At 48.6% G+C, this 25,762-nt stretch overlaps 2 protein-coding genes across 5 annotated transcripts in view; both read right to left on the reverse strand.

Annotated features, from left to right (window-relative positions):
• Positions 1-864: 864 nt before the first annotated feature.
• C8H9orf24 (chromosome 8 C9orf24 homolog) lies at positions 865-15,241 on the reverse strand. The gene is made up of 7 exons (XM_052645349.1): positions 15,014-15,241; positions 6,730-6,874; positions 4,515-4,642; positions 3,451-3,526; positions 3,006-3,240; positions 1,769-1,855; positions 865-970 (listed from the first exon to the last, which is right to left on the reverse strand). Exons 1-7 carry the CDS (start codon positions 15,146-15,148, stop codon positions 865-867), a joined length of 912 nt encoding a protein of 303 aa, XP_052501309.1. The 5' UTR covers positions 15,149-15,241.
• Positions 15,242-15,617: 376 nt separating this feature from the next.
• The window catches only part of FAM219A (family with sequence similarity 219 member A), a 60,603-nt gene continuing 50,458 nt past the window's right edge, over positions 15,618-25,762 (reverse strand). The window contains exons 2-6 of one of the 4 annotated variants that reach the window (XM_052644890.1): positions 24,963-25,011; positions 21,738-21,840; positions 21,397-21,477; positions 20,723-20,777; positions 15,618-18,517 (exon numbers count right to left, since the gene is read on the reverse strand). In XM_052644890.1, coding sequence (XP_052500850.1) covers positions 18,362-18,517; positions 20,723-20,777; positions 21,397-21,477; positions 21,738-21,840; positions 24,963-25,011 — 444 coding nt within the window. In that variant the 3' untranslated portion in view covers positions 15,618-18,361. Of the gene's footprint in view, positions 18,521-20,722; positions 20,778-21,396; positions 21,478-21,737; positions 21,841-24,911; positions 25,012-25,762 lie in introns of all 4 variants that reach the window. The other 3 variants (XM_052644889.1, XM_052644888.1, XM_052644887.1) reach the window with 3 other exon arrangements.

Raw genomic sequence — 25,762 nt, forward strand, 5'->3', positions numbered from 1 at the left:
CTGTCAGTTCCCACAGGATCAGACCAGCAGTGTCTGAGGTTAGGGACTGGGAAGACCAGATTCTGCTCGGTATTTTGCAAAGTCTTCCCCCACCCACTTCCCTTGGTGACAGCCCTTATAAGTGCCTGTGCTGTGAGGAGGTGGGTGTGCCCCAGCATACACCTGCACCCAGGAGGAATGGGGTGAAAAAATACCAAAGACCCTAGAGACTCCAGAACACCCCAAACCTTGCTTCTTGAGGGACAGAGAAACAGGGCTTTGTTGTGTGACTTGAAATGAAAGACTTTTTGGTCATGAAATCTTCCAAAATTGTTCTGGAACCCACCCCTTGGACTTGGGTCGGGGAGGGCAGTAAGGGGTTCTGTATAGACTTTAGGGTGGCTGTGACAGAGACTCTGGGGACAGAGATCAAGAGATTGGGTAAGGGGCATGGCTTTGACTGCAGGATGGAGGATTCTGGTCCACTGAGATATGGGGGTGATGGGACATCTAGGTTGGAGGATATTGGGGAAATGTCAGTTGTGCCCTCCTGGGATGGGAGGTGAATGGGACCTCCTGAGTGGCTAGGTGGGCCCGTTGGTTTGGGCTCTGGAATGGAAAGGAGGAGGACATGCCCCTCATAGAGCTACTGTTATGTGTCAGGGGGGCACTCAGTGCCACCCATGGGAAATACTGAGATGATGGGGTGGGGAGGGCTCAGTGCAGGATGACTTTGAGAAACTGCATCTCCGCTGACGAGGCGTGGCAGAGGCCTGAGTGACTGACTCCTCATGCCAGCCCTGCTGGGTGAGGACACTGCAGGCAGCCTTTAGGGTGAAGAATTAATTTATTGTTCAGCCCCCTTGGCCCGGCCAGCCCGGGCTTCTACCAGCAGTGGTAGTCAGGATAGGTCTCGGACACAAACTCAGGGTGGACAACATAGTTGTTTCTCTGCGAGCCACCAGTCTTCTTGAAGTGACTTGTGTCCCATCTGTGGGGAGAGATGGGTCAGCCCTTTTGGACCCTCATACATCTGACTCCAATTCTCAATGACCTCAGGTACTACTGTTAAATTTTTGATTCCCAATACCGACTCCCTAACATTGATTTCCTACCCTTTAATTCAAAAGCATCAATTGATGCTTTTGAACTGTGGTGTTGGAGAAGACTCTTGAGAGTCCCTTGACTGCAAGGAGATCAAACCAGTCAATCCTAAAGGAAATCAGTCCTGAAAATTCACTGGAAGGACTGATGCTGAAGCTGAAACCCTAATACTTTGGCCACCTGATGGGAAGAACTGACTCATTGGAAAAGACCCTGAGGCCGGGCGAGATTAAAAGCAGAAGGGGATGACAGAGGATAAGATGGTTGGCTGGCATCACCAGATTGATGGACATGAGTTTTGAGCAAACTCTGGGAGTTGGTGATGGACAGGGAAGCCTGATATGCAGCAGTCCATGGTGTCGCAGAGTCAGACACAACTGAGCGACTGAACTGAACCCTTTAAGTCAAGCCCTGAACCTAACACCCTGATCTCTTGACTCTAAGCCCCACTGAAGCCCCACTGCCAACCTGTAACTCTTCAATGCCAATCTCCATGCCGTCTCCTGGGGCTCTCATTTAGTTGCCCATTTGACTTCCCCATGGCACTAGCGCCCCCTTGTGTCATCTTCCCATCGGTGCATTACAGCGAACAGTTCTCACTCCAGCTAGTTCCTGGGTCCCCCGCCACTCAAGGTTACAGCTTCTTTTGTGGGTGCGATTTTGCATGTGTGTGCGCCAGACTTACCTAAGGTTCGGACAGGGGTAGTACGACGGCTGGGGAGTTATAACAGCACATTGCATTCCGGGTCGGTGCTCGCAGGGAGACACACTCCTGAAGGAAGAAACGGTGGGCAGGAAGGAGTTGGGCCTTTTGATTTCTCTCCACACCCCAGCCCAGACCAAGACCCTGAGCAGCGTGTCTTGGTCTGTTCAGGTATCTGTCCTACGGCTCGGAGATCCTCCCCTCCAGCCTCCTGACCCTTCAAGATCTCCTCGAAGTATTGCCTCCGGGAAGACACCTGAAAGTCCCTCTCCCCACAAGGCCTGGTTTCTGCTGCCCAGGCTGGCCACGGAGAACGCTGTACTCTGGGGAGGGTTGGGGGTCCAGTCATTGAGGATCCTGGACCCTCGCTTATGGACGAGGCGATTTTCTGAGGCTTAAGCACTTTCTCCCTTCTCCATACCCTTGTGAATGATAAGACCCAGTTTCGCTCAATACATCAGGCTCTCTCAGCCTGGGGAGGGACGGGGTGTCCCCACAGGGTTAGGGACAATGTTCAGGACCCCCTCCCCCTTTCGCAGTTCTCTAGGCAGACGGGGATGTTGGAGTTCTCGCAGGCTCAGCCCGCCTTGTCTAACGCCAGGTGCAGGGAGATAGATGGCAATCTGAGCTTCTGCTGAGCGCCCGAGCCTCAGTTTCCTCCACAATAACACGCGAGGCTGTCTATCTCCAGAGGTGGTACGGGGCTCCGAGGAGGCCAGGACCCTTCTGTTACCCACGCGGTCACCATTTCCTTGCCCTCTCAGAACCCAACGATAACCCTGCCGATGTACCAACCACGAGGCCCAGGAATAGGGGACACTATTCTGAGGACACATGGCGCTCCGCAAGCCTGCGTCTCCAGGGCCTGGTGGCCAGGTTGGGGGCAGGGCCGGCGAGAGAGGGAACGGGATGAAATTGGTACGCGGAATTTGTTCCTCCAAGAAGCTCTCCAGCAGAGCCTCCAGAAGACAAACAAGAGCCAGGTGGACCTTGAGCCTAGCTGGTTCAGGTCTCTAGCCTCAGCACTCTGCTCAGGCCATGAGGCCCGAGGAAGGGACAGGGAGGCGCCCAGTAAGGGGACCGCGCGGGCTGGAGGCGGAGTGGGGTCTGGCACAGAGGCCGGGCAGAGCTAGAAGTGGCGCGGGATGCCAAGCCCGCAGGGGAGGCGGGGCGGGGCTTGTTTGGGGGCGGGGCCCGGCGACAGCGCGGCCCTGCGAACCTTACAGTAGGCAGCTCTGTGCATAAAGGCCGCAGGCGGCGTTCCGTGCAGGGTGGCCCGGAGACGGAGTAGTCCATCCCACGCAGACAATAGTGGCGGCCCGAGCAAGCGCTCTCATATCCCTGAAAGGGCAGGCGGCCCGGCAGCGGGTCCACACACCCGCAGCGGGGCGTGATCTGCGGCAGCGGCTGGTTTCGTGACAGCGAGTTCAGCATGTTCACCACTACCTCGCGCTCTGAGCCCGCGAGCCCCGAGCCCAGAAGACGCAGACACAAAGTCATAGGAACGGCCAGAGAGGAGGTCAGAGACAGGAAGAGATGGAGACACAAACCGAAACAGGGTTACAACCTCTTCAAGGCCCTCAACATTTGTTCTATACCTCGAGGCTCCATCCCTCCGGCCTTCTGGTCTACCCATTTCCCACCGCTTTCCCTCCATCTGTTACCGTAGGCATTGAGTCGCTCCGGCTTAGGAGGATACACCAAGGGCATTCCTCGAACCACTGTCTCCATCCCGGCCTCCTGGAAGTGGCACAAACGCTACCTCAAGTTCTGACCCGGAAGAATTCCTCCCTTGGTGGGTTCTCCCAGAACACCCAGACTAATCCCAGGCCGCGCCTTCTACTCTTCTGCGCTCTGAGTGTTTGGGGTTGTCTCCGGGCAACGCAGTTTATTCCGCCTCCCTTGGGGGGTGGGCATGGGGGTGGGGGAAGTGGAGCTGTAGGTGGACCCGGTCTGGACCTGGGTCCCTGCCATCCCTGTCTCCGCGTTTGCCTTTGATTTGATCCCTCCTTATCTAGCCGACTCTGTGTCACCGTGTCTCTCTAAAAGGAGTTTTAAAATATTGCATTGTTGCCTGTCCATCAGAATCATTTAAGGATCTTGTGAAAAATTCTGATTCTTGAGTAAGTTCTAATTCAGAAGGGTTCAGTTACCTGAGGTCAGCCATCAACCTACAGCTAAGAGCCCCTATTCTAGCCTGCAATCCTCTCATATTCCTTCTTTCTTGATGCCTGAGGTCATGTCCGGACTCTTTCCTATGTCCTTGGAAGGCTGTCCTGAATCTCTCTGCTCTGCTGGATGGCCTTGTTCTGCCTCCTTTTGTCCTTGTTATGATCACAAAGGAGGGAAGAGAGGAGCAGGTAGACTCAGCTTATCACTGACTCCTTGGCCAGACCACTAGAGAGGGGCCAGGTGGCAAGCTTCAGGAAGGTAGCATGTCAAGGAGTTTGCACCAGCCTCTGTCTCCACACAGCCTAGCCAGAGACTGGGACCCTGGAGACCCAGTTCCTAGAGATTGGGACGCAAGGGCCCAGCACAGCTTCACTCCTGAGCTCCCTTGTTTCCTAGGAAATATAAACCCTAGTGTCACAAGTGGGAAAAGGCCTTGGAACCTTGGTGGGAAAGGGATGAGAAACTAATGGTGAAATGTCAGACCCTGTGATTTGGGAGGCAGATGATGGGGGTGCCATCCCAGGCCCCAGGCATCTTTGCTGGGCACAGTAGGTACCTTAGGCAGCCGGGGAAGGTATGTGGTACATTTGTTCCAGCAGTTGTAAGGTCCCATCCTCCATGTGTTATACCGGTTACTGCACAGGTAGTTTGGGTTGCCACACAGGTAGTTTGGGTTGCATTTGTCTGTTTGATCACAGGGGTGGAGATATATAAGACAGGATTACTCCTTTTTTTTTTTTTCTAGGATTACTTCTTATTCTATCCCAGGATCTGGGGAACCCCTAAATGTCTCTCCTCTGATCCCTACCACAAAGCTGGACTTCCACTAATCTCCCTTAGACCAGAAAAGCCCATCCTGGCCCCACATTTGTCTTAGATACTGAGATGCAGCCTGAATCCCACCTAAAGCAAGCTTCTGAGTGCGGTCTGTGTCCTTTGAGCTGGTTACTTATCATCCTAGCACCACCCTCTCTGAATCAGCCAACGTGGAAACCCTGGAAATGGGCCTCCTTCCAAATCTTCCCTTCATCTTCCACATGCAGGCTCAAAGTCTGCTTATTCTGCCTCCTTAAAATCACTTGAGTCTATTCCTTCCTCCAATCCCCCATGATCTTACTCCTGTATTTCCGCAGTGCCTAAGCCGGGAGACAATCATGTCATGGTTAATAGAATGGACTCTGCAGACAGACTCCTGTGGTTCTAATTTCAGCTCTGCCAGATATTAACTGTTTGTGACCTTGATCTAGTCAATTTCATCTTGTCTCTGTTTCCTTACTTTTGATATGGGGCTAATAATACTATCTACCCCATAGGGTTGTTGTGAGATTTAAATAAGTTATCATATGTAAAACACTGAGAACAATGCCTGGCACACAGAAGACTATCATCATCATTATTATTGTGATTATTATTGCTATTAGTCTAATGGTCTTCCTACCTCATTTTGAAATCCTACAATCGAATCTCTACATAGAAACTTTGGCACTTATCATGAATGAAAATCCCCATGTAAAAACCTCCAAAGCTGCACCCACCCAGTCACCTAAGTCTGTCCTGTAAGTTCCTCTGTGATCCACTCCACTAACAGTGTGAAGGAACACACCTCAGAGATTAGGAAAGCAGGTCTAGGGGCCACAGAGAAAGAGCAGGTGTGTGTACATGTGGGGTAGTGTGTTGGGAGTGAGGGGTCCAGGTTGGACGGTTGGACATACTGAGTTTGAAGTGTTTGGGGCCAGTTAGGTAAATCTGATCATTATCAGCTAAAGGAGAGTGGAATTCTGGTGAGAGGTCAAGGCTAGAAATAAAGACTTGGATTTGTCAGTAATTAAAGTTGTGGGTTAAATTAAATGGTCTCAGGAAAGAAATGAGGGAAGAAGGCTCAGATCAGCACCCCGAGAAACCCTATGTTTCCAGAATGATTAGACAAGAGACCCAGGAAATTGAGGCATCAGAGAAGCTCGTGGGGTTTCACATCTTTCATAAAGTAGAGAGTTGTCAGAGTGAAATGCACAAGGTAGGTCTCATAAGGAAAAGACTGAAGAGTCCCATGGATGAGGTAACTAGTACCATACAAGACCAATTTTAATAACATTAAGTATAAGTGTAGGAGATGCAGATTCCCAATTTCAATTGAACATTAATCAATTCATTCAACAAATACTTAGGAAGCCTGATGCTATTCTGGATGGAAGGGGCCCAGTTCTAAATAAAACAAGACTTTCTTCTCTTTTGGAATGTATAGGGAGACAAATAATAAACACCTAACCAAATAAGAAAAATGATTTCTCATAAGGCATAAGGAGTGACTCTTATTTTCAAGAATTTTGGCTGTTAGGGGGAGGAGCAAGAGATAATTTTTAGGCAGAGGAAAATTAGAAAAGTCTTCCAGGTTGAGGAGAGAGAGGTGTGGTGGGGCAGGGCCACCCAGAAGATGGGAGAAGATGGCACCCAGAATACACATGATGGAATTTGTTCGGAGGAGGCTAATGCTCCCTCCCTTACTCTAGGGATAAGACCAAGGCCTCTTCCAGTTCTTTGGCACAGACTGGGAGCTCCCAAAAGGTAGAGCCTGGATCTCCTTCTCCAGGGTCAGGGGTCAGGGTCAGGGTCAGGCCAGATGGTTGGGACTCAAGTTAGAATGGGGGAGATAAGAATAGAAGGCCAGGTTGTGGTTGGGGATAAGGACCAGGGTGGAGGTCAGGATTCAAGTTGGGTTCCCAGGTGTAGGGTCTTTGTTGGGGTCACTGAATGGGTGAGCAGTAAGGCCCTACCTTCCTCTGGACAGAGCCAATATTTCTCAGGGAAGTAGGGGTGGCTTGCTATGGAACCCTTGCAGCTGTAGTCCTGCACAGCACACTTGAGCATCTTCTGCAGGGCGTCAGGATCCACATGGCGCTGTGCAGTCTGAGTCAGGCCCTGGGCAAGGGGAGAGGGGAAGAGATGGCTAGGTGCATGGAGACCCCAGCCTTGGTATCCTGCTGGACCTAGATTTAGCTCTTGAGGTCAGCCCAGGTGGGTGTTCCACCCCTCCCTCTAAGCTGGAGGGATATCCAAGCCAGCTTTGCTTGAGTCACCCTTTCTTCCATCTAAGGACTCGGAACCTGATGTTTGCCCTCAGTCAGAATGACTTCCTGATGTTCTCATTCCTGTCCTTTCCCTGACTAGGACTTCTAAGGGCAGAGCTAGGTGTCTTGTCTTCTTTCTTCCAGACTGTGTGCTGCCTGGGCTCAGGGTCTGGGTCTCCCCCGACAGATCAGTAGACCTGTGGTGGAACCTGGAGCCTCAGGACAGGCTGGCTGCCCTGGGAGCTGGCTGCCTTAGGCAGGTGTTTAGGACAGGGAGGACTCTCGAAGAATCTGGCACCCTAAAGGAGATGAAGAATGGGGCCAGAGGGGCACCTACTTTAAAAATCGAATTCTCTGACTCCAGCCTGAGCTGAATTCTGCTGTGGCTCTCATCTTGACACCAGTATTACACTTGACCCTGACATTCACGTTGTGCTATTTTTCATCCTAGCCTGGCTTTTCCCCTGATCTTGGTTCAGACTCTAGGTCCTTCTGCTTCTTGGGGTTCACCTCATCTTATCCTATCACCCCAAATTCCAGATCAAGGTCTCCCTTTGGAGGCTCCCTTCTCTTCAGCTAAATGTAGATTGCCAGGTTAGTTGTGGGCCCATGTCTCTGTAGGCATCCAGGATGAAAGGCAGCTGGGTTACAGAGGTGGGCCACCCAGCAAAGTCAAATACCAGAAAGGACTTCCTCATCATGGTGGGCAGCAAGGTGCTGGGCTGGTGACATTGCTACCACACTTCCCTCATGTGATCTAAAAAGCAGAGGCTTCTCTTGGCCAGGGGTGAGACCTTGCTGCTCCTAATGCTCCTGCTGCTGCTGCTGCTGCTGCTAAGTCACTTCAGGCCTGTCTGACTCTGTGCGACCCCATAGACGGCAGCCCACCAGGCTCTGCCATCCCTGGGATTCTCCAGGCAAGAACGCTGGAGTGGGTTTCTGTTTCCTTCTCCAATGCGTGAAAGTGAAAAGTGAAAGTGAAGTCACTCAATTATGTCCGACTCTTCGCGACCCCATGGACTGTAGCCTACCAGGCTCCTCCGTCCATGGGATTTTCCAGGCAAGAGTACTGGAGTGGGTTGCCATTGCCTTCTCCCCTAGGGAGAGAAGGCAGGGGCTCCTAGGCCCCTGAAAATCCCTTAGCTGAGGGGCTTCTTGGGTCCTGCATGCCAGCTGAGGTTTTGTTCTGTGGGCAGATCCTGCACAGTCATACTCCATATGGGTGAAGGGGCCCCAAGACTTAGTACTTTCCTAAGTTTTACACACACAAACACATGCAAGTCCAGACACATAGATCTGTGCACCCAGATACAGTCATAGCACACGTACAGATGTACATCTATGCAAACACAGTCAGACATGCTCACAAACCCACAGACGTGTGTGCTTGTGTGTACGTGTGCGCTCGTGCGTGCGCGCGCGCATACACATGTAGTCATTTAAAAGAACCCACAGATATCTTCAGTGTTTCCCTTTAGGGCTTTCCTCAGATATTTATTATCTTTGTTTGTCTATTCATGAATAGGAGACTATAAAGACTAACTGAAGGCTTCGAGCTGTGGGTGGGCATCATTGTAGGCTGATCTGGCTAGACTATTTGTTGCAAACTCTGTTAGTATTTGTCTTTTCTCTTGGGTTGATCAGATCTCTCCGAAGAGACTCTTTCAATCTTTGGCTTGAGAGTTGTACCTGGCTGCCAGTGTTTTGAGAACCTAGTGGAGAATAGGGCTGGTGGGGGGTTTTAGCATTCAGCATATGGAGGTTCACCTGTTTTCAATATGGTACCCTGACCTTAGCTGGGCCTGGAATTCCCAGTCCTGAGATCCTTGCCAGAAAATAAGCCTTCTGACTTTTGTACAAAATGAGCAAGTAGTCACCCTATGGCATGGAGTAGAGGAGGGAGTTAGTGGTTTTAATTGTTTCTTTTTATTTTGTTAAAGCCAAGCATTATGCAGGATCCTAGTTCCCAAATTCCACCAGCCAGGGATCAAACCTGTACACTCTGCATTGGCAGCATGGAGTCTTAACCACTGGACCACCAGAGGAGCCCCTTTAATTGCTTTTTAACAGCGTTCAAATCATTGTTTCAGCCTTGGTCCTGTCCCGTCTTAGTTTCGAAGAAGCCTAATATTACTAATTTCTGAACCTTTTGAAAATTCCATAGTTTTAACCTGAATTATGCCTTGTGTTTCCCACTATTCGCTTTGGATTCAGCTTTCTCAGAACTGTGGACAGTTGCTTAACTATCACACTTTCCAGCTTCTGAAATTTTGTTGTCATTGTCCCACTTTTCACTATTTTTGTGAACTGATGTCTTAAATGTCCACTTATTGTAGTTTTAGAGGAGTTTTAGGAAGGCGTCAAAACATGTGCTCAATCTTAACCCAGAGAATCCTTTATACATTCTACATATTCTTTTGTCAGTTACATGTTGCAAATATCATCTCTCAGTTTATGGGTTATATCTTCATTTTCTTTTGGTGACTTTTGATGAACATAAGTACTTAATTTTAATATAACTGAATTTATTAATCTCTTAGGTAGTGCTTTTGTGACTTAGGAAATCTACCCATAATCTAAAATAATGGAGATAATATATAATTTCTTCTAAAAGCGATACAGTTTTACTTGCTATATTTAAGTCTTAATTTGTCAGGAATTGGATCTTGTGCTTGGGGTGAATTAGGGATCAATTTTATTTTTAATCTACATGGGTAATCAGTTGTCTCATTGAGTAATCTACCTTCTCCCACAAATTTTTAAAAGTATTTATTTACTTGGCTGTGTTGCGTTTTAGTTGTGGCACATGGGATCTTTTGTTGTGGGGTGGGGGCTTCTCTAGTTGCAGCATGTAGGCGCCAATGAGGGCACCAGCTGGGTAGTTGCAATGTGCAGGCTTATTTGCCCTGCAGCACGCGGGATCTTAGTTCCTCAACCAGGGATCAAACCTGCATTCCCTGCATTGGAAGGTAGATTCTTAACCACTGGACCAGCAGGGAAGTCCCTCCCACATATTTGCAAAGCTACCTCATCCTGATACATCTTTTCCCATAGCTTTACTTTCTTTAAAAAAAAATTTTTTTTAATGTATGTACAATTTTTAATATTTATATTTATTTATTTATTTGGCTGTGCTGGTCTTAGTTGTGACATGTGGGATCTTTAGTTGCAGCATGTGGGATCTAGTTTCCTGACCAGGGATCAAACCCAGACCTCCTGTATTGGGAGCACAGAGTCTTAGCCACTGGACCACCAGGTAAGTCCCTCCATAGCTTTACTTTCAATCATCTCTGTTGCATATTGTTTCTATTTATGTGTGGCTCCATTTCTGGTCTATTTTATTCCATTAATCAGTTTGTATATCCCTTCAGTAATACTATGCTTTATGAATTTCTGTAGATTGGTAATAAATATTATTATCTGATAGAGCAAGTCCTCATTTTCTTCAGGTGTGTTTTAGCTAGTCTTGGGCCTTGGCTCTTCTCTATAAATTTCAGAAACAGATTGATAAATTCTTTGAAGAATCTTATTCAGATTTTAATCAGAATTGTATTGAATCTCTATGTTAGTGACTTTTCCTCTCCAAGAGCATGCTATGCCTCTTCATTTAAGTATTTTCTTAAAGTATTCAAAGTTTTATAATATTACCCATACAGTTTTGCATAGACTGTTATTTATTTCTACTAAGCTTTACTCTTTGATGCTCAATTGATATATACTTTAAGATTATGCTTCCTAAACACTTGTTTTTGATGTAAAGAAATGTGGTTGACTTATCTGATATTCATCTGACTTTCTAAATTCTCTTATTTGAATAATTTTCAGATTCTATATGTACAACTGTATCATCTGTGAATAATTGAATAATGACAGTTTTTATAAAAATTCCTTTCCTATCCTTGTATCTTACATGATATTTTTTTCCAATATACAATTTACACGGTATTGTTTTCCAATATTTTGGTTCTTTCTTTAAATTTTACAAGCTAAAATCATTATAATGATTTTCTGTAGACAATTTTGCTTAAATTTATCTTATTTACCAATTTCTTAGCTCATCCTTCCTTCTTGTATCTCAAATTTTCCTTTTGTGATTAGTTCCCTTTCCTCAAAGTATATCCTTTAGAAATTCTTTTATAGTAGGTCTTATGGTAGTAAATGTTTTAATTTTTATTTGCCTGTAAGTGTCATCTTATTTATTTATTGGTGTTGAAAGGAAGATGCATTGAAAATAATTTCTCTCTGCATGTTTCTAAGGTCATCTCTTATGCTGGTGTTGTGCAGCTTTGAATGAGTTACCTAAGAATCCGTGGATTCATTTCTCGTTAGTTGTGGAAAATTCAGAGCCTTTTCCTCTTCGGATAATTCTCCTTTCTGCTCTTTTATCCTAGGACTCTGAGTAGTTGTGTGAGATCTTCCCCTTCTTTCATGTTGCTTAATGTTTCTTCCATATTTTCTGTCTGTCTCTCTGTGCTGCATTCTGGAAAATTTATTTCATTCTTTCACTTTGCTGACACTCAATTTTTTCTTTTTTTAAATTTTGGCTGTGCCTGGTCTTTGTTGTGGCATGTGGACTCGTCATTGTGGCACATGGGCTCCTCTCTAGCTGCTGTGTGCAGACTTAGCTGCTCCACTGGCATGTGAGATCTTAGTTCCCTGACCAGGGATTGAACCTGAGTCCCCTGCATTGGAAGGCAGAGTCTTAACCACTGGACCACCAGGGAAGACCCTCACTGACACTCTTAAGCTGTGTCTAATTAGCTCTTTAACTCACCCATTGAGTTTTTGGTTTTAACATATATATCTTTTATTTCTAAAATTTCTATTCATTTAAAAATTTGTCTGTCCTTTTAAGAACATAACCTCTTATTTCTTGCTCTTTTTGATGATTTCACACTTCATTTTTAAAGACTCATAATTATTTTGTATTCTTTGTTAATTCCAATATCTTATGTCCTTGGAGGTTTAAGGCTGTTGCTTATTGTTTTTACTGCCTCTGTCATATGGTGGTTTGTTTCCTTTTATCTCTTATTATGAGCTCAGATTTGAATGACTGTACTTTGAAGGGTACCTAGAGACCTACATTGAAGATATTTTCCAACACAGAATATATATACATGTGTGTGGGGGTGGGGTGGGGGCAGGGAGCCAGGGATCATTGGATTTTCTGGTTCAGTTTGAGAATTACAGGTTTAGGTTGCTCCATTAAGGCTTAAACTCCTGCTTGTAGTACTGATAGTGGCATTTGTTCTCAGGGCAATCCTGTCATCTTAGTATACTATACTTATCACACATCTCCACTGACAGTCCAAAACAAAATAAAAATTAATTTTTATGCAAGACCTAGTTGTTTCGAACCAGGAGTGTCCTTCAGTTTTAGACCACCATACTGTCAGAAGCAGAAGCCTTTTCTTTCATTATTAATCCTACTGTTATCTAACTTTCATTCCTTTCCACTCAACGAAGCTGTATAGTCAGGCGGCTAAGGGTTACTACAGCCAAGAGATCCCTTTCTGTGCTGACAACATTTGATACTGAGCTTTGTCTAATAATACTGTCTTTGTTGGTTTCTCTTGGATTTTTCCTCCTATCACTCTGTCTCCTTTCATGGCTCTTCTTCCTTTACCTACCCCCTGAATATTGATGTTCTCCACAGTTCTCCCCATTTTCTTACTCTTTTTCGGCAATCTGAATTACTCCTATGATTTAGGCTACCACCTATGTGTTAATTTCAAAATCTATGTCTGTAGCCCGGACCTCTTTTCTTTGCTTCGGATAAGTATATCCAGCTACCTATCAGCCATCTTTACCTGGAAGTCCTTGAATATTTTTGCCCCCAGAAGAACCCCAAACCTCTCTCTAATGTGCATTCCAAATCTCAGTTGGTAGCACTGCCATTCTTCTAGTTTTCCAGAGCCCTAAACCCAGGAGTCATCCTAATCTCTCTCATCTTCATATCCAGATGGTGACCAAGATGTGTTGACCTACTTCCTAAAAATTCTCTCCTAATGAGTTTGGAAAAGCAGGCAGGCATTTTCATATCTTGCTGGTGGGCATGTTGATTATTATGACCTCATCACAGCAATCTGAAGAATATATCCAAAGTTTCTTAGATGTGGCCTTTCTCCCAACAGTTTCATATCTATGAATTTATCCTAAGAGAACAGTTGATGTACACGAAGAATGTACAAGAATGACTATACTAGCAAACTTTTATAAGCAATCTAAGTTTCCAGTAGTATAAAATTCCTGAACTATATTTTGGTACATTCATAAAGTAACACACCATACAGTTATTAAAATTACATTATTGAATATTTTTGACACAGGAAACTGTACTTGATAGATGGTTTTGCAGAAAAAGCAAGATTCAAAACATGGTATACAACATGACACCAACTTCATAAAATTTTTTTGCTTCCTGAAAGGGCACAGGGTAATAAATTACCAGTGGTTATTCTAGGTAGTGAGAATTATAGGACTTTTCCTTTGTGCTTCTCTTAGTTGTCCCCATTTTCTGCAATGAGCATATATTTATTTTGTAATTACAAAAATAATTTTTAAAATGTCCTCCTATTCAACAAATTCCCCTTTTCACTGCTACAGACTCTCCTTATCTCCCACCTACATCCTCTCCCCTTATCCTTCACCATCTCATGGGGCTTCCTGCCCTCAGTCCCAGTGCCTTCAATCTCCTGCCTCTGTGGCCAGAGTTGCTTACAATCCAAGCATGACACTCCCAGGATCAAAAACCTGGAGCATTATGACCACATTTCGCAACACAACCTGTGGCTCTTCATGGTTTGCAGGCTCCTCTCTTACCGTAGGGCTGGTTTCTCTCTCTGCTCTAGTCCTTAGTACCTGGTGGGTCCCCGCCCCGGTGTGGCCCTTTTTTATATCTCTTCTGCTCGAAGCGTCCTCCTCCTGGCTCTCTTTTTTTAAATCAATTAATTTATTTTTTTGACTGCGCTGTGTCTTTGTTGCTATGCACAAGCTTTCTCTCGTTGCAGGCTTAGTAGTTGTGGAGCACAAGCTTAATTTCTCCGTAGCATGTGGAATCTTCCTGGACCAGGGATTTAAACTGTGTCTCCTGCACTGGCAGGTTCGTACTTAATGACTAGCCCACCAGGGAAGTCCCTCCTGGATCTCTCAGTAGACCTGCCCTTCAGGTCCCTGGAGTGAGCTCTTCTTTCTGATTCTTCTACCAGCACAAGCCTCTGCTGTTGCACGTTTCACACTGGGCACTTTGTTCCTTTCTTGCTGAGAGCTCCTCAGAGGCAGGGCCTGGCCCTTCATGGTTGTAACTATACCATACCTGGCACACGTAAGTACTCAGCAAAGTTGTGTTGGATGGTACACACAGATTATCTTCCGTGGGCAGAGTCACAATTAGACTCACACATCTCCTCTCCATTTTGTGAAGCTGCACACCTCCACTTGGCCGCCTGTCTTCCACCACAGGAGACTGTGACATGCATGCATAAAAACATGCCTGTAGGCACAGCCCACAGGCAGCCTCAGGGCCTTTGCACTTTCTGATCACTCTGCCTGGAATCCTGTTCTTTCAGTTCCTCACATAGCTCAAAGGTGAGCTAGTTGTTGCTCACTTTTCCAGTCTCAACTTAATGTCACCTTGAAAGAGAGAGAGACCTCTTCCATCACTCTCAATATAAGTAGCTCTCTCTTACTTTTCATTTCCAGTACCATGTTTATTTCCTTTACAGAATTTTGGACAATCTTGTTTATTTCTTATCATCTGTCTCTCTCCATTCCCTATCCTGGTGGAGTAGCAAGGTACCATGAGGGCAGGATCTTGTACTACTTTATATATATTAGAAGTTCTATGCCTAAGCAAATGAATCATATACACACAAAACTACAAATAATTACAAACACACAATGACAGCCACACCATCAGTCATCCAGACACCTACAGCCATACATTCTGGACTGCACTCCCCCAAACCTCCCACACCAGCTTCCCACTTACCCGGGTCACAAACTTGTTGGCTTCCCAGGCCCACAGAGGTGGGTCCTTGTAGACCTCCTTGATGGAGGTAGGGGCCCTGTAGGAGTCACTGTAGGTGCTGATGGGGGTCTTGGTCTTTCGGGAAAAGAGGAACATAGTGGGGTCTGGGGGACGCCGTCGTGGGTTTTACCTACCAAGGGCTCCTGCAAGACATCAGTGACCACCCCTTCTTTCCCAGACAGCCCGGCAGGTACCCCTAGCTGCTGTGACCCCCTCCTGTGGAGGGTCTCTCAGCTTCCCTCCCTCACAGCCTTCTTGCTCCTACCCCACCCTGATTCCCTCTCTACGATGGGCACTGCCCATTATGATATCATCTGGCTCAGCCCCATCTCCGGGGAGGTGAAGATTGACTCCCCACCCCAGTCTCTTCCTGCCTTCAGCCTCTCAAAAGGGCCCAGTTTCCAAGAGTTCACAAGGTCCCCGGAGACCTTCTAGGCCAAGCTTCTCACTGTGGTGAAGAGGAATGGAGATTCCGAGGGGTCAAGTTCAGAGGGTCAGTTCTCTGCCCTCCCCGGCCCATCTGCCCCTGGCCCCGACCCCAGGTAGGGAGCTGAGGCTAGCTTGTTTGATGCTTTTAATATCATTATTTGTGTTACACGATACACAACCAAGGATGATGGTCAATACTGCGATGGAAATGTTAAAAAAAATATTATACACGGCTCATGTCTTCCACACACCTTCCTGGAAATAAATTAGTGAGCACGGAGAAACCTGGCTGGGTGGCAGCCAGTGCTGAGGGCAGGGAGTGTTAAGGCAGTATCTACAAGGGGGAGGGCGGCAGGGGCAAGCCAAGGCTTCCGTTCTCCCCTCCAACCTCCTGGGTAGGAAGGTGGGAACTGCGCACTCTCCCTACACCCAGAGGGTGCTAGCCACCAGCTTCCTACTTCTCTCCACCACATGGCCTCAGCGAGAAGCCCCTGTCTGCCAGAGGATTAGGTATATCTTGTGGGGAGGGAGCCTTTCCCTTGTTCCTCAGGGCCAGAGAGGTTGAGCAGTGGGCCAGATTCACACGGCATGTCAGCAGCAAAGGCAGCAGTCTAAGTGAGCCCTGGTGGGGGCCCTCCCTGGAAAAGAGGAGGTACCCGTGTTCTTGAAGGGTGAGTCAAGGAGCCCGGGGTGGTGGTAGTAGGAAGCACGGCTCTGGTGCCCAGATGACAGGGGGTGGGTCTGCTGAGCCTGGTGGGAGCAATGGGCTCAGATGGGGGCCAGTCTGGGCCATATGAGTCCTGTAGCTGACTTCTCTGTCCTTTGCCTCCACTTGGCATTTCCTCATCATCTAACCAGGGTCCCTGAACTAAGAGGAGGTGGGGTTGGGTTGGAGAAGTTGAGGGGAGCTGGCAGCCCCTGGGTGTGGTGCAGGGAGAGGTGATACCCTCCTAAGCCAGCAGCCTTGCTCTCTCTTCTCTCTTTCCAGCCTCCCAGGACGGCAGCCAGGGACTGGGCTGTGGGTTTGGCCTGCGCACACTTGCAGCATGTGAGTGGTATGTATTAGGGTGGACTGGCCAGCATGTGTGGGATGGGGTCAGCCTGAGGAATGGCCCTGGGATATGGGGTTCAAGGAGCAGAGACCTGAGCGGGTGTAGGCCATCTGTGCTTTCATTTTTCTTCACTTGGGGGCAGGTCTGCATTGCCCAGGCCCAGGAGAGGGCCTTGGTCCCCTCCTCCCTCTTGATTTTCCTATCCTCAGCTTTTGTGGCCACCATCCCTGCCCCTCCACCAGTCAGTAACAGTGGCAGAAGCAGCAGTAGACACATACATTCTGACTCTCACACACCCCATAGATACAGCTATACACTGTATGCAGCTACACACATAAGTACAGTTACACACACAGGTACAGCTACACACACAATAGATATCCACATATACATATACATTCACAGACACACACTCACATCCCCCCAAAGACCCACATGTATTCAGACATACACAGGTCCCATAGGAACTTCCCCCTCTTTTCTCCACACAGACATGCAGCTCAGGAAGACCCCAGGTATACTTGAAGACTCCCAGAGACCTCCCTATTCACCTCCAAGGAAATTCCTATGAAGAAATTTCTTCAGGTTTGAAATAACCTTCCAAATAATTTCAGATGCTGCTCACTATGCCGTGGAGGAAACAGAAGGCCAGAGAATGTAACTGACTTGTTGGAGGTAAGAGGAAGCGTGCCTGAGCGAGGACCAGAACTCAGACTTCTGACCCCCAGCCCAGGGCTGTCAGTCCACTGAACTGCTGAGCAGCCTCTCACGCTGTTAACAGGTCACACAGTCATTTCCCCACCATGGTCACCACAGTCATCTAGAGAGACAGGCCCAACCCAGAGATGCAGACACACACTCTGACAGCTCCAGGTGCGCACACACTCTGCCAAGCCATCCCTACCATACACCTGCTGCCACTGTATTCTCCCAGGCTTGCTTTCTTGAAGATTGTTCCTGGGAAGCAGCCTCTAGGACCTTGTGCTAGAGTAAGACCACAATGGGGCTTTTGAGGCCAGTCTTACCTCCTGCTTCCAGCCCAGGACAGATGAACAGAACAGAAATGTTGGGGGGCAGGGGAAGGGGTGCAGAGAGATAGATGTTAGTTAGGGGCAGCTGAGGACGGATCATACCACCAAAACTCTGGCTGTCTCTAAGGCCCACCTCACCCGCCACGCAATCCAGACAGCAAGGAAGGAGGTGAATGGGGCAAAGAGGAGGAAGATGGCAGTGATCCGATGGATGGGGGACAATATCCCACTGGGCAGCTTTGCCAGACTTCCCATCTGGAGATGAGGGGAGAAACGCAAATGGTATATGGGCCAGCAAGGGAGCATGTGGAGGCGGCTCTGTGGGGCTGGGCCCTGACCCTGTTGGCCTGGACCTTTCTCCCTCCCAGCCCCTTTCCTTGGCTGGTGCTGGGGGTTCCTGGCTTCACTGGGGTGGAGCCAAACCCTGGCTTTGTGATCCTGCCCCTTACTCATTACTGTTAGCCTCCACGAAGTCCAGTCACCCCTTTCCTCCACCAGACAGGCTTCGGGGAGGGGGCAGGATGCTGGGCAAGGTCCCCCAGGTAACTGAACAAACAGCCCTCCCCTCCTCAGCCCCCCTGGGTGGAGAGAGACCCGGTTTTGGTTTCTCCGGCTCCATGAACACACAGAGGTACACGTCCTACCATAGGAGGAAGCAATGACTGTTACGAGGTTGGCGGCTGTAGGGGGCACAGGGCCCCGGGGGGCAGGTGGACGAGCAGGGGAGGGGTTGGCCCCTGCCCGGTCCAAGCTGGCCCCTGGCGGCCCCACCCCGGCGGCCGCAGCGGCCCCGCCCGCTACTGGATGTGGCAGGCGGTGGAGGACGTGGCCTGGCAGCACATGCAGGTGGGGTTCACGGACTTGGGGGGGATGAGGTCCAGGTCCTCATCGTCGGGGATCTCATCTAACCGGTAGCCATCCTTCAGCAGCTGGATGTTCAAATCTTGGTTGATCTGCTGCAGACAAAGGGGAGGGAGGTCAGGCTCGGGGCCATCCGGAGGCACCAGCCGTCCACATCCAGCCCTGTCCCATCCCTGGCTCTCCAGAAATCCCAGGCTTTGCACCTCCTTTAGGCCCCAGCCTCAGTTCTGGCCTCCCTTACAGGCACATCCTCTTGGGGCTCCACCTGGCTCTGCTACTCACCCCACCCCTTTCTAAGGGCAACTTCCCACCTCGGGTCCTGGTTCTGTTCGCCCCGTCCCTATTTCAGGCCCTCGCCCATAAGGTGTCGCCCCTGTCACATCCCGTTGTAGTTCAGGGCCCTGTTCCAACCTGGGTCAGAACCCCGCTCCTAACCCTGTGCTCCCAGCACTGTAGGCGGAATCAGATCTTAGCCCCATCCAGCACCGGCTCCACCTCAGTTCAGTCGCTCAGTCCTGTCTGACTCTTTATGACCCATGGACTGCAACACACCGGGCTTCTCTGTCCATCACCAACTCCTGGAGCTTGCTCAAACTCATGTCCATCGAGTTGGTGATGTCATCCAACCATCTCATCCTCTGTCATCCCCTTCTCCTGCCTTCAATCTTGCCCAGCATCAGGGTCTTTTCCAATGAGTCAGTTCTTTGCATCAGGTAGCCAAAGTATAGGAGTTTCAGCTTCAGCTTCAATCCTTACAATGAACATTCAGGACTGATTTCCTTCAGGATTGACTGGTTTAATCTCCTTGCAGTCAAGGGACTCTCAAGAGTCTTCTCCAACACCACAGTTCAAAAGCATCAATTCTTTGGTGTTCAGCCTTCTTTATGGTCCAGTTCTCACATCCATACATGACTACTGGAAAAACCATAGCTTTGACTAGACAGACCTTTGTTGGCAAAGTAACGTCTCTGCATTTTAATATGCTGTCGAGGTTAGTCATTGCTTTTCTTCCAAGGAGTAAGTGTCTTTTAATTTCATGGCTGCGATCACCATCTGCAGTGATTTTGGAGCCTCAAAAATTAAAGTCTGTCACTATTTCCATTGTTTCCCCATCTATTTGCCATGAAGTGATGGGACTGGATACCGTGATCTTAGTTTTCTGAATGTTGAGCTTTTAGCCAACTTTTTCACTCCCCTCTTTCACTTTCATCAAGAGGCTCTTTGGTTCTTCTTCACTTTCTGCCATAAGGGTGATGTCATCTGCATATCTGAGGTTATTGATATTTCTCCCGGCCATCTTCATTCCAGCTTGTGTTTCTTCCAGTCCAGTGTTTCTCATGATGTACTCTGCATATAAGTTAAATAAGCAGGGTGACAATATACATACTCCTTTCCTGATGGGTACCAGTCTGTTGTTCCATGCCCAGTTCTAACTGTTGCTTTTCGACTTGCATACAGATTTCTCAGGAGGCAGGAAAGGTGGTCTGGTATTCCTATCTCTTGAAGAATTTTCCACAGTTTATTGTGATCCACACAGTCAAAGGCTTTGGCATAGTCAATAAAGCAGAAGTAGATGTTTTTCTGGAACTCTCTTGCTTTTTCTATGATCCAGCAGTTGTTGGCAATTTGATCTCTGGTTCCTCTGCCTTTTCTAAATCCAGCTTGAACATCTGGAAGTTCATGGTTCATGTACTGTTGAAGCCTGCCTTGGAGAATTTTTACTTTACTAGTGTGTGAGATGAGTGCAATTGTGCAGTAGTTTGAACATTCTTTGGCATTGCCTTTCTTTGGGATTGGAATGAACACTGACCTTTTCCAGTCCTGTGGGAACTGCTGAGTCTTCCAAATTTGCTGGCATATTGAGTGAAGCCCTTTCGCAACATCATCTTTTAGGATTTGAAATAGCTCAACTGGAATTCCATCACCTCCACTAGCTTTGTGCATAGTGATGCTTCCTAAGGCCCGCTTGACTTTGCATTCTAGCACTCTAGGTGAGTGATCACATCATCGTGGTTATCTGGATCATAAAGATCTTTTTTGTATAGTTCTTCTGTGTATTCTTGCCACTGCTTCTTAATATCTTCTGCTTCTGTTAGGTCCATACCATTTTTGTCTTTTATTGTGTCCATCTTTGCATGAAATGTTCCCTTGGTATCTCTAATTTTCTTGAAGAGATCTCTAGTCTTTCCCATTCTATTGCCCACTGCTCTGCTCAGGGTGTTTTGGTTTTAGCCCCACCCTTTCCCCTAGAGTGGTCCTACTAAGGTGCTTTAGGGTAGGAAGCAGTGGGGCCTCACCTCAGCAGAGGAGTAGCCAGAGGAGGAGTATCTGGACATGTCAAAGTCATCATCACTGGCCGCAGAGGAGAGAAGGCAGAGAGGAAGTGATTTCCAGACATTAAATAGAAAACTCTCTTTACCCTCCCCCACATCAGTCAGTACCTCGCCCTCCCCCCACACTTCTAAATAAACAGCACAATCTTAGCAGAAACCATGCTTGCTGTGGGAATGCAGTTTCAAGACAGGTTCCTTAGCTCCACCCTTCCAAATACATGACTACCTTTAACCTCCTTCTAAATCAAGCTGCTACTACCCCACAGCCTTGCCCCTCTTTTTCCTAGGCTCAAATCACCTGGGTTTGTTGGGTTTTCCCAAAGTCTAGGTCTAGCCAGGTCTGTGCCCCGCAGTAGGGCTCCCCCCTCAGGGTGGGCAGGGCACTACAGCATCAGGGCCCATTCTAGGGGCAGCTGCCGGGTCAGCTGTCCCGGGACAGCAGCAGATTGCACTGATCCCCTTTCCTGTCTCTGCTCCCCCTATTTCCATTCTTTGGGGTAATCACCCTCAGAGAGCTCCTGGCTGAGGGACACCCTCATTCTGACAGTAGAGCAGGTGTGGCCTGTTCAGCCCACTTGTTTATTCCCACTCCCACGCAGCTCTGGCTTGCCTGGCTGCCCCGATGTCTCCATACACACCTGTCCGTGTCAAGGGCTACCAGTGGCTTCTCATCCGGGCTCTGGTCAAGCGAGGAGTAGCCTTTATTTGGGACGACCAGCCTGGGTGGAGAATTTGGGGGACTGGATTGGTGATTGAAGCACACCAACCTGGCAAGGAACTGGGCTGGGCCACACCCCACAATCTCCCTCCCCGCCCCCACCCCACCCTACCCCATCCCACCCCGCCACCTTGATCCAATGAGACTCTCTCCTCTCAGAGAGGAGCTGGGCCTGAGGAGGGAGGGAAGAGGGGAGGCTCAGAGCCAGCAGAGACAGGACCCGGCTGGCAGGGTCCTGGTGGGGGTGGGGCGGGGCCCTACCTTGTCCGGGCCATGACATTGTTCTTCTTGGGTTGCTGGTTAACAGGGCTACCCATGCTGCCATTCTTCAGGGAGCCCTTCCGGGCCAGCTCCCGCTGCTTCTCTGCAGGGGAACATGGGAAAGAAGCTGTGTCTTGCCTCCAGGGCCACCCTGCCTTACCACTCAGGACAGCCTGGGCTGGCCTCCATGGTGAAACTCCTTGCTTCTCTAAGAACTGAGGCAAGGATCCAACTCTAGGCCCTGCTGCTTGAAAGAGACAGTGCTTTCCTCTGCCCAACCTGAGTCAGATAGTGAAGGGCAACAGGAGGAGGCTGACCCCCATCTTCCAGGAACTGTACTCCCAAGTGGGGCAGCTAGCATGTGCTCGATCCAGAGAAAGGCTGGAGAGGGAGAGATGGAATAGAAGGATGGCAGGGCTTCCTGCAGGTGACACCTTGAGGTGGAGTGTGAAAATGTTAGTCGCTCAGTTGTGTCTAACTCTGTGATTCCATAGACTGTAGCCCACCAGGCTCCTTTGTCCACTAGGTTCTGCTAGGCAAGAACACTGGAGTGAGTGGCCATTCCTTTCTCCAGGGGGTCTTCCCGACCTAGGGATTGAACCCGGGTCTCCTGCACTGCAGGCAGATGGTCTACCTTCTGAACCACCAGGGAAGCCCACTTGAGGTAGAGAGGAGGGCATTTGAGGAAGGAAGGGTAGTATATAGAAAAGTGCATTTAGAAGTGAGTGTAATAAGTGTGGATCTGGACGGGATGGAGGGATGAAGATGGAGGAAGGTCGGGTTAGAAAAGTTAGATACATTTATTCAGTCATTTATTTATTCAGCAAACATCTGTGTCACCAGTCATGTATCAGGTCCTGTGCACCAGGGACTGGGGGCCCCCTCTGATTACAGACTTGGAGCATGAAGGCCTGAATGCCAAGCAGAAGAGTCTGGGCTTAATGGAAAAGGAAAGAAGCCACTGAAGGTTATGGAGCAGGAGGGGCAGCATGGGGCAGGCAGGGTAAAGGCAGCAGGCTGGAGGACCCCTCTGCCGAGACTACTTCTGACTCCTTGGTTAGCATATGGATTCTCCGAGGCTCTAGAACCTACCAGATTCATGGGACTGGTAACCAAGGGACCCATTGCCTGGTGTGTGGCTCTCCCAGGAGTCAGTTTCTGCCTGGGCCCTACAGGAGGCCTGTCTACCCATTCCTCCTCCTCACAGCAGCTCTGATACTGGCAAAAGGACTACCAGGGGAAAGCTCTCACAAAACAACAAGTTCCAGAGAGTAAGGATGGGATGCGCATTTATAGATACTGTGACTCTGGAATTTTCTTGACCTCCATGTCTCTCATCTCCCATTCTATCCCTCATTCTTTGCCACTGCTCATCTATCTCACGCCCACAAACCCACCTCCACCTCCTTTCCTGCAAGGCAGCAGCTGCCATTACCACCCCAAGCCTCTAGGGGGTGCAATTTGCCTTATAAGTTCCCGGTGGGGATTCTCCTCAGTGCACCTGGAATAAGGCTGTGAATTTTTCTAGAGGAGCTGTGGTGGTAATACAATGGTCAGGGGGGAAGGTATTGTTTTTAAAAGCATGTTGGAACTGTTGGAAACAGTGAAAAAATGCTAATAAACTGCAAAAGCAAAACGCAGACTACTGTGCAACCATTAAAAGAAGTCATTCTCTATATACTGATATTAGAAGGGGCTCTAAGACATTAATCAGAAAACAAAAAACAAAAAAATTTCAGAAAATGTGGACAGTATGATACCACTTGTGTTTAAATACAATATAAAACTAGAAAAAACTAAAAACCAAAACCAAAATGCTTGGAATGATTATCTCTGGGGAGGAGAAAATGATGGGGAAGAGTAAAGAAGTTATACTTGTTAAATACTTATGTTGTTAAATTAAACAATAATAAGAAAATAAAACTGGCTGCAGTTTGAGTCTGGTGTCCTGTCCTGGGAAGATGAACAAATTCCACTGAGAAGACTGTTCTCTTGTTTAGAAAAACAGCCTGAGGGGCTCCCTGGATTTGGTCTGGAAGGAGAAAAGCAAGTTAAAAGGAAAAAAGAAAAGCTGAATAATATAACAGGACTCTGAAAAGGTGTCCTGGCAGCTGCTGAGCATGGTTTTGAAACAGATTTCTCAGGACTAAGGAGAGGGCCCAGTATTTGATGGGCAGTTGGAGCCTGGGTAGAAAGATGAGCAAGAGGGCAGCCGGGATGGCAGAGAAGCTCTGAAGGATGATCATGGCCTGCATTTAATTGTTAACTGTTTTCTGGATGCACTGTGTTAGCTATATTTTCACTTGTGAAAACAAATTTTTTATTTATTTATTGATGGCTGCACCTCATGGCCTGTGGGATCTTAGTTCCCTGACCAGGGATTGGACCTAGGCCCTCGGCAGTGGAAATGAAGTGTACTAACTACTGGACTGCCAGGGAATTCCTGAAACCATTTTTTAAAATTAGAAGTCTGTTATGTATGGCAGCCTTGGGTGAGTGAGATGGTCCCTGAGGGAGAGAGGTGGTGTTGGCGGGAGGTGAAGCGAGCGCAGCAGCTGCAGGAGCTCTGGGCAGTGACTGGGAGAGAGGCGGCTCAAAGGAGTGAGCGGCAGCATAAACTGACTTTGGAGTGGACGTGAGATAAACCCCCAAGGGCAGGGTGACCCTGGGAAGCCAGGAGAGGTTTGGGTTTATTAAGAAACTAAGGGAAAGTTTCTCCGAACAGGAGCCAACAAGATCTGGAGATATCCAGACAGGCTGACTAGGAAGGGGGAGAGGGGCTCAGCTTCTAGGGGAGAGGAGCCAGGTTCCAGGCTTTGGGAGCCTCACTCCTTTCTGCCCTCAGACACAGGAACTGATGCCTACATCTAAGGCAGCTAGCTTCCTCTCAACCTGGTCCAGTGTTTGATGGGGCTTCCGACCCTCTCTCTGGGGTTCCTGCAGCTATGCCCCAGAACACTTGGAGCCTTCTGGACCCCAGAGATGCCTCTAGAGCTCTGGGCGCCTGTAGAGAATTATCACCTCCCTCTTGGCCTTGCAGGAGAGACGGTACCTGTGATTTGGTGGCTAGAGTCTTGGAATTGTCTAGCCTGAGCTGTACCTCTTTGCAGACCCAGCCCAGCGCACCTTGCCTGTCCACGCCCAACATCTCCCTCACCCCCCAGACACACTCACCCAGCTTCACTTGGAGCGGGGATGGTTTGTAATTCATGGCTACTGACTCACCCTCCCGGGCGTCACAGTCTCCGTCTGAGATGGAGGCGGCGGCTGGGTCCTGGAGGAGAAAGCAGGGGGACAGGGAGCTGTTAGGTGGTAAACACAGGGGGCTGTTCTCACCTGTCCTCTGTGGGTATTTCTCCCTGGCAGCGGATGGGGTTCAGGAAGGGAGGGATAGACCCGTCTACCACGGAAGGAAGATCGGGAGTTGGGTGGAAGAGCCCAGGATCTCGGCTCTATTTACACCCATCTGGGTGTCTGTCCTTTAAGTCCTGTGTCATCTGCCACCCCCAGGAAGTCTACTGTGATTCTTTAAACCCACAGGACCACCTTCTCTTGCCTCCCATACTTGTCGCCATGCTCCTTAGGGCCCTGCCTTGTTTAGAAAGATCTTTCTAGGTTCCTGTGAGTTTAAGTCTGGAATAAGGTCTGAGCAGGTGCTCCCTGAGACGGTCCTTCGCCGTTTCCCCAGCTCTGGCTGATCCCTTCCGAGGATCCAGAGAACTGACTGGCTGAGCCAGGCTAGACTTTCAGGCTGTAGCCACGCAGTTCTAGTGAGAACTTCTCCATTTCACAGATGGATCCTAAAGAGTGTCTCCCAAGAGAACCTGAATGGTTGGCTTGGAATGGCAGGTGAGAAGACAAACAATGGCAAGTCAGCCGGTGGCCAGCTCGTCCTGTGTTGCCCAGACAGGGCTGGACACTACAGATAACAAGACAGCATGCATTCTGTGCATTGTCCAGGGTCTGGAACCATTTTGGTCTCTCTCACTGCCCTCTTTACCAACTTCTTCCCATTGCTATGGGTG

This window comes from Budorcas taxicolor, chromosome 8, assembly GCF_023091745.1.
Source record: "Budorcas taxicolor isolate Tak-1 chromosome 8, Takin1.1, whole genome shotgun sequence".
NCBI classification, from domain to species: domain Eukaryota; kingdom Metazoa; phylum Chordata; class Mammalia; order Artiodactyla; family Bovidae; genus Budorcas; species Budorcas taxicolor.

Coding starts and splice junctions, on each gene's coding strand:
- C8H9orf24 (XM_052645349.1), bottom strand. CDS start 15,148: ATGTTCCTCTTTTCCCGAAAGACCAAGACCCCCATCAGCACCTACAGT. Junction 1,856..3,005: donor ACAGAGCTGCCTACTGTAAG/GTTCGCAGGGCC, acceptor TTCTTCCTTCAG/GAGTGTGTCTCCCTGCGAGC. Junction 971..1,768: donor TACCCCTGTCCGAACCTTAG/GTAAGTCTGGCG, acceptor CTCTCCCCACAG/ATGGGACACAAGTCACTTCA.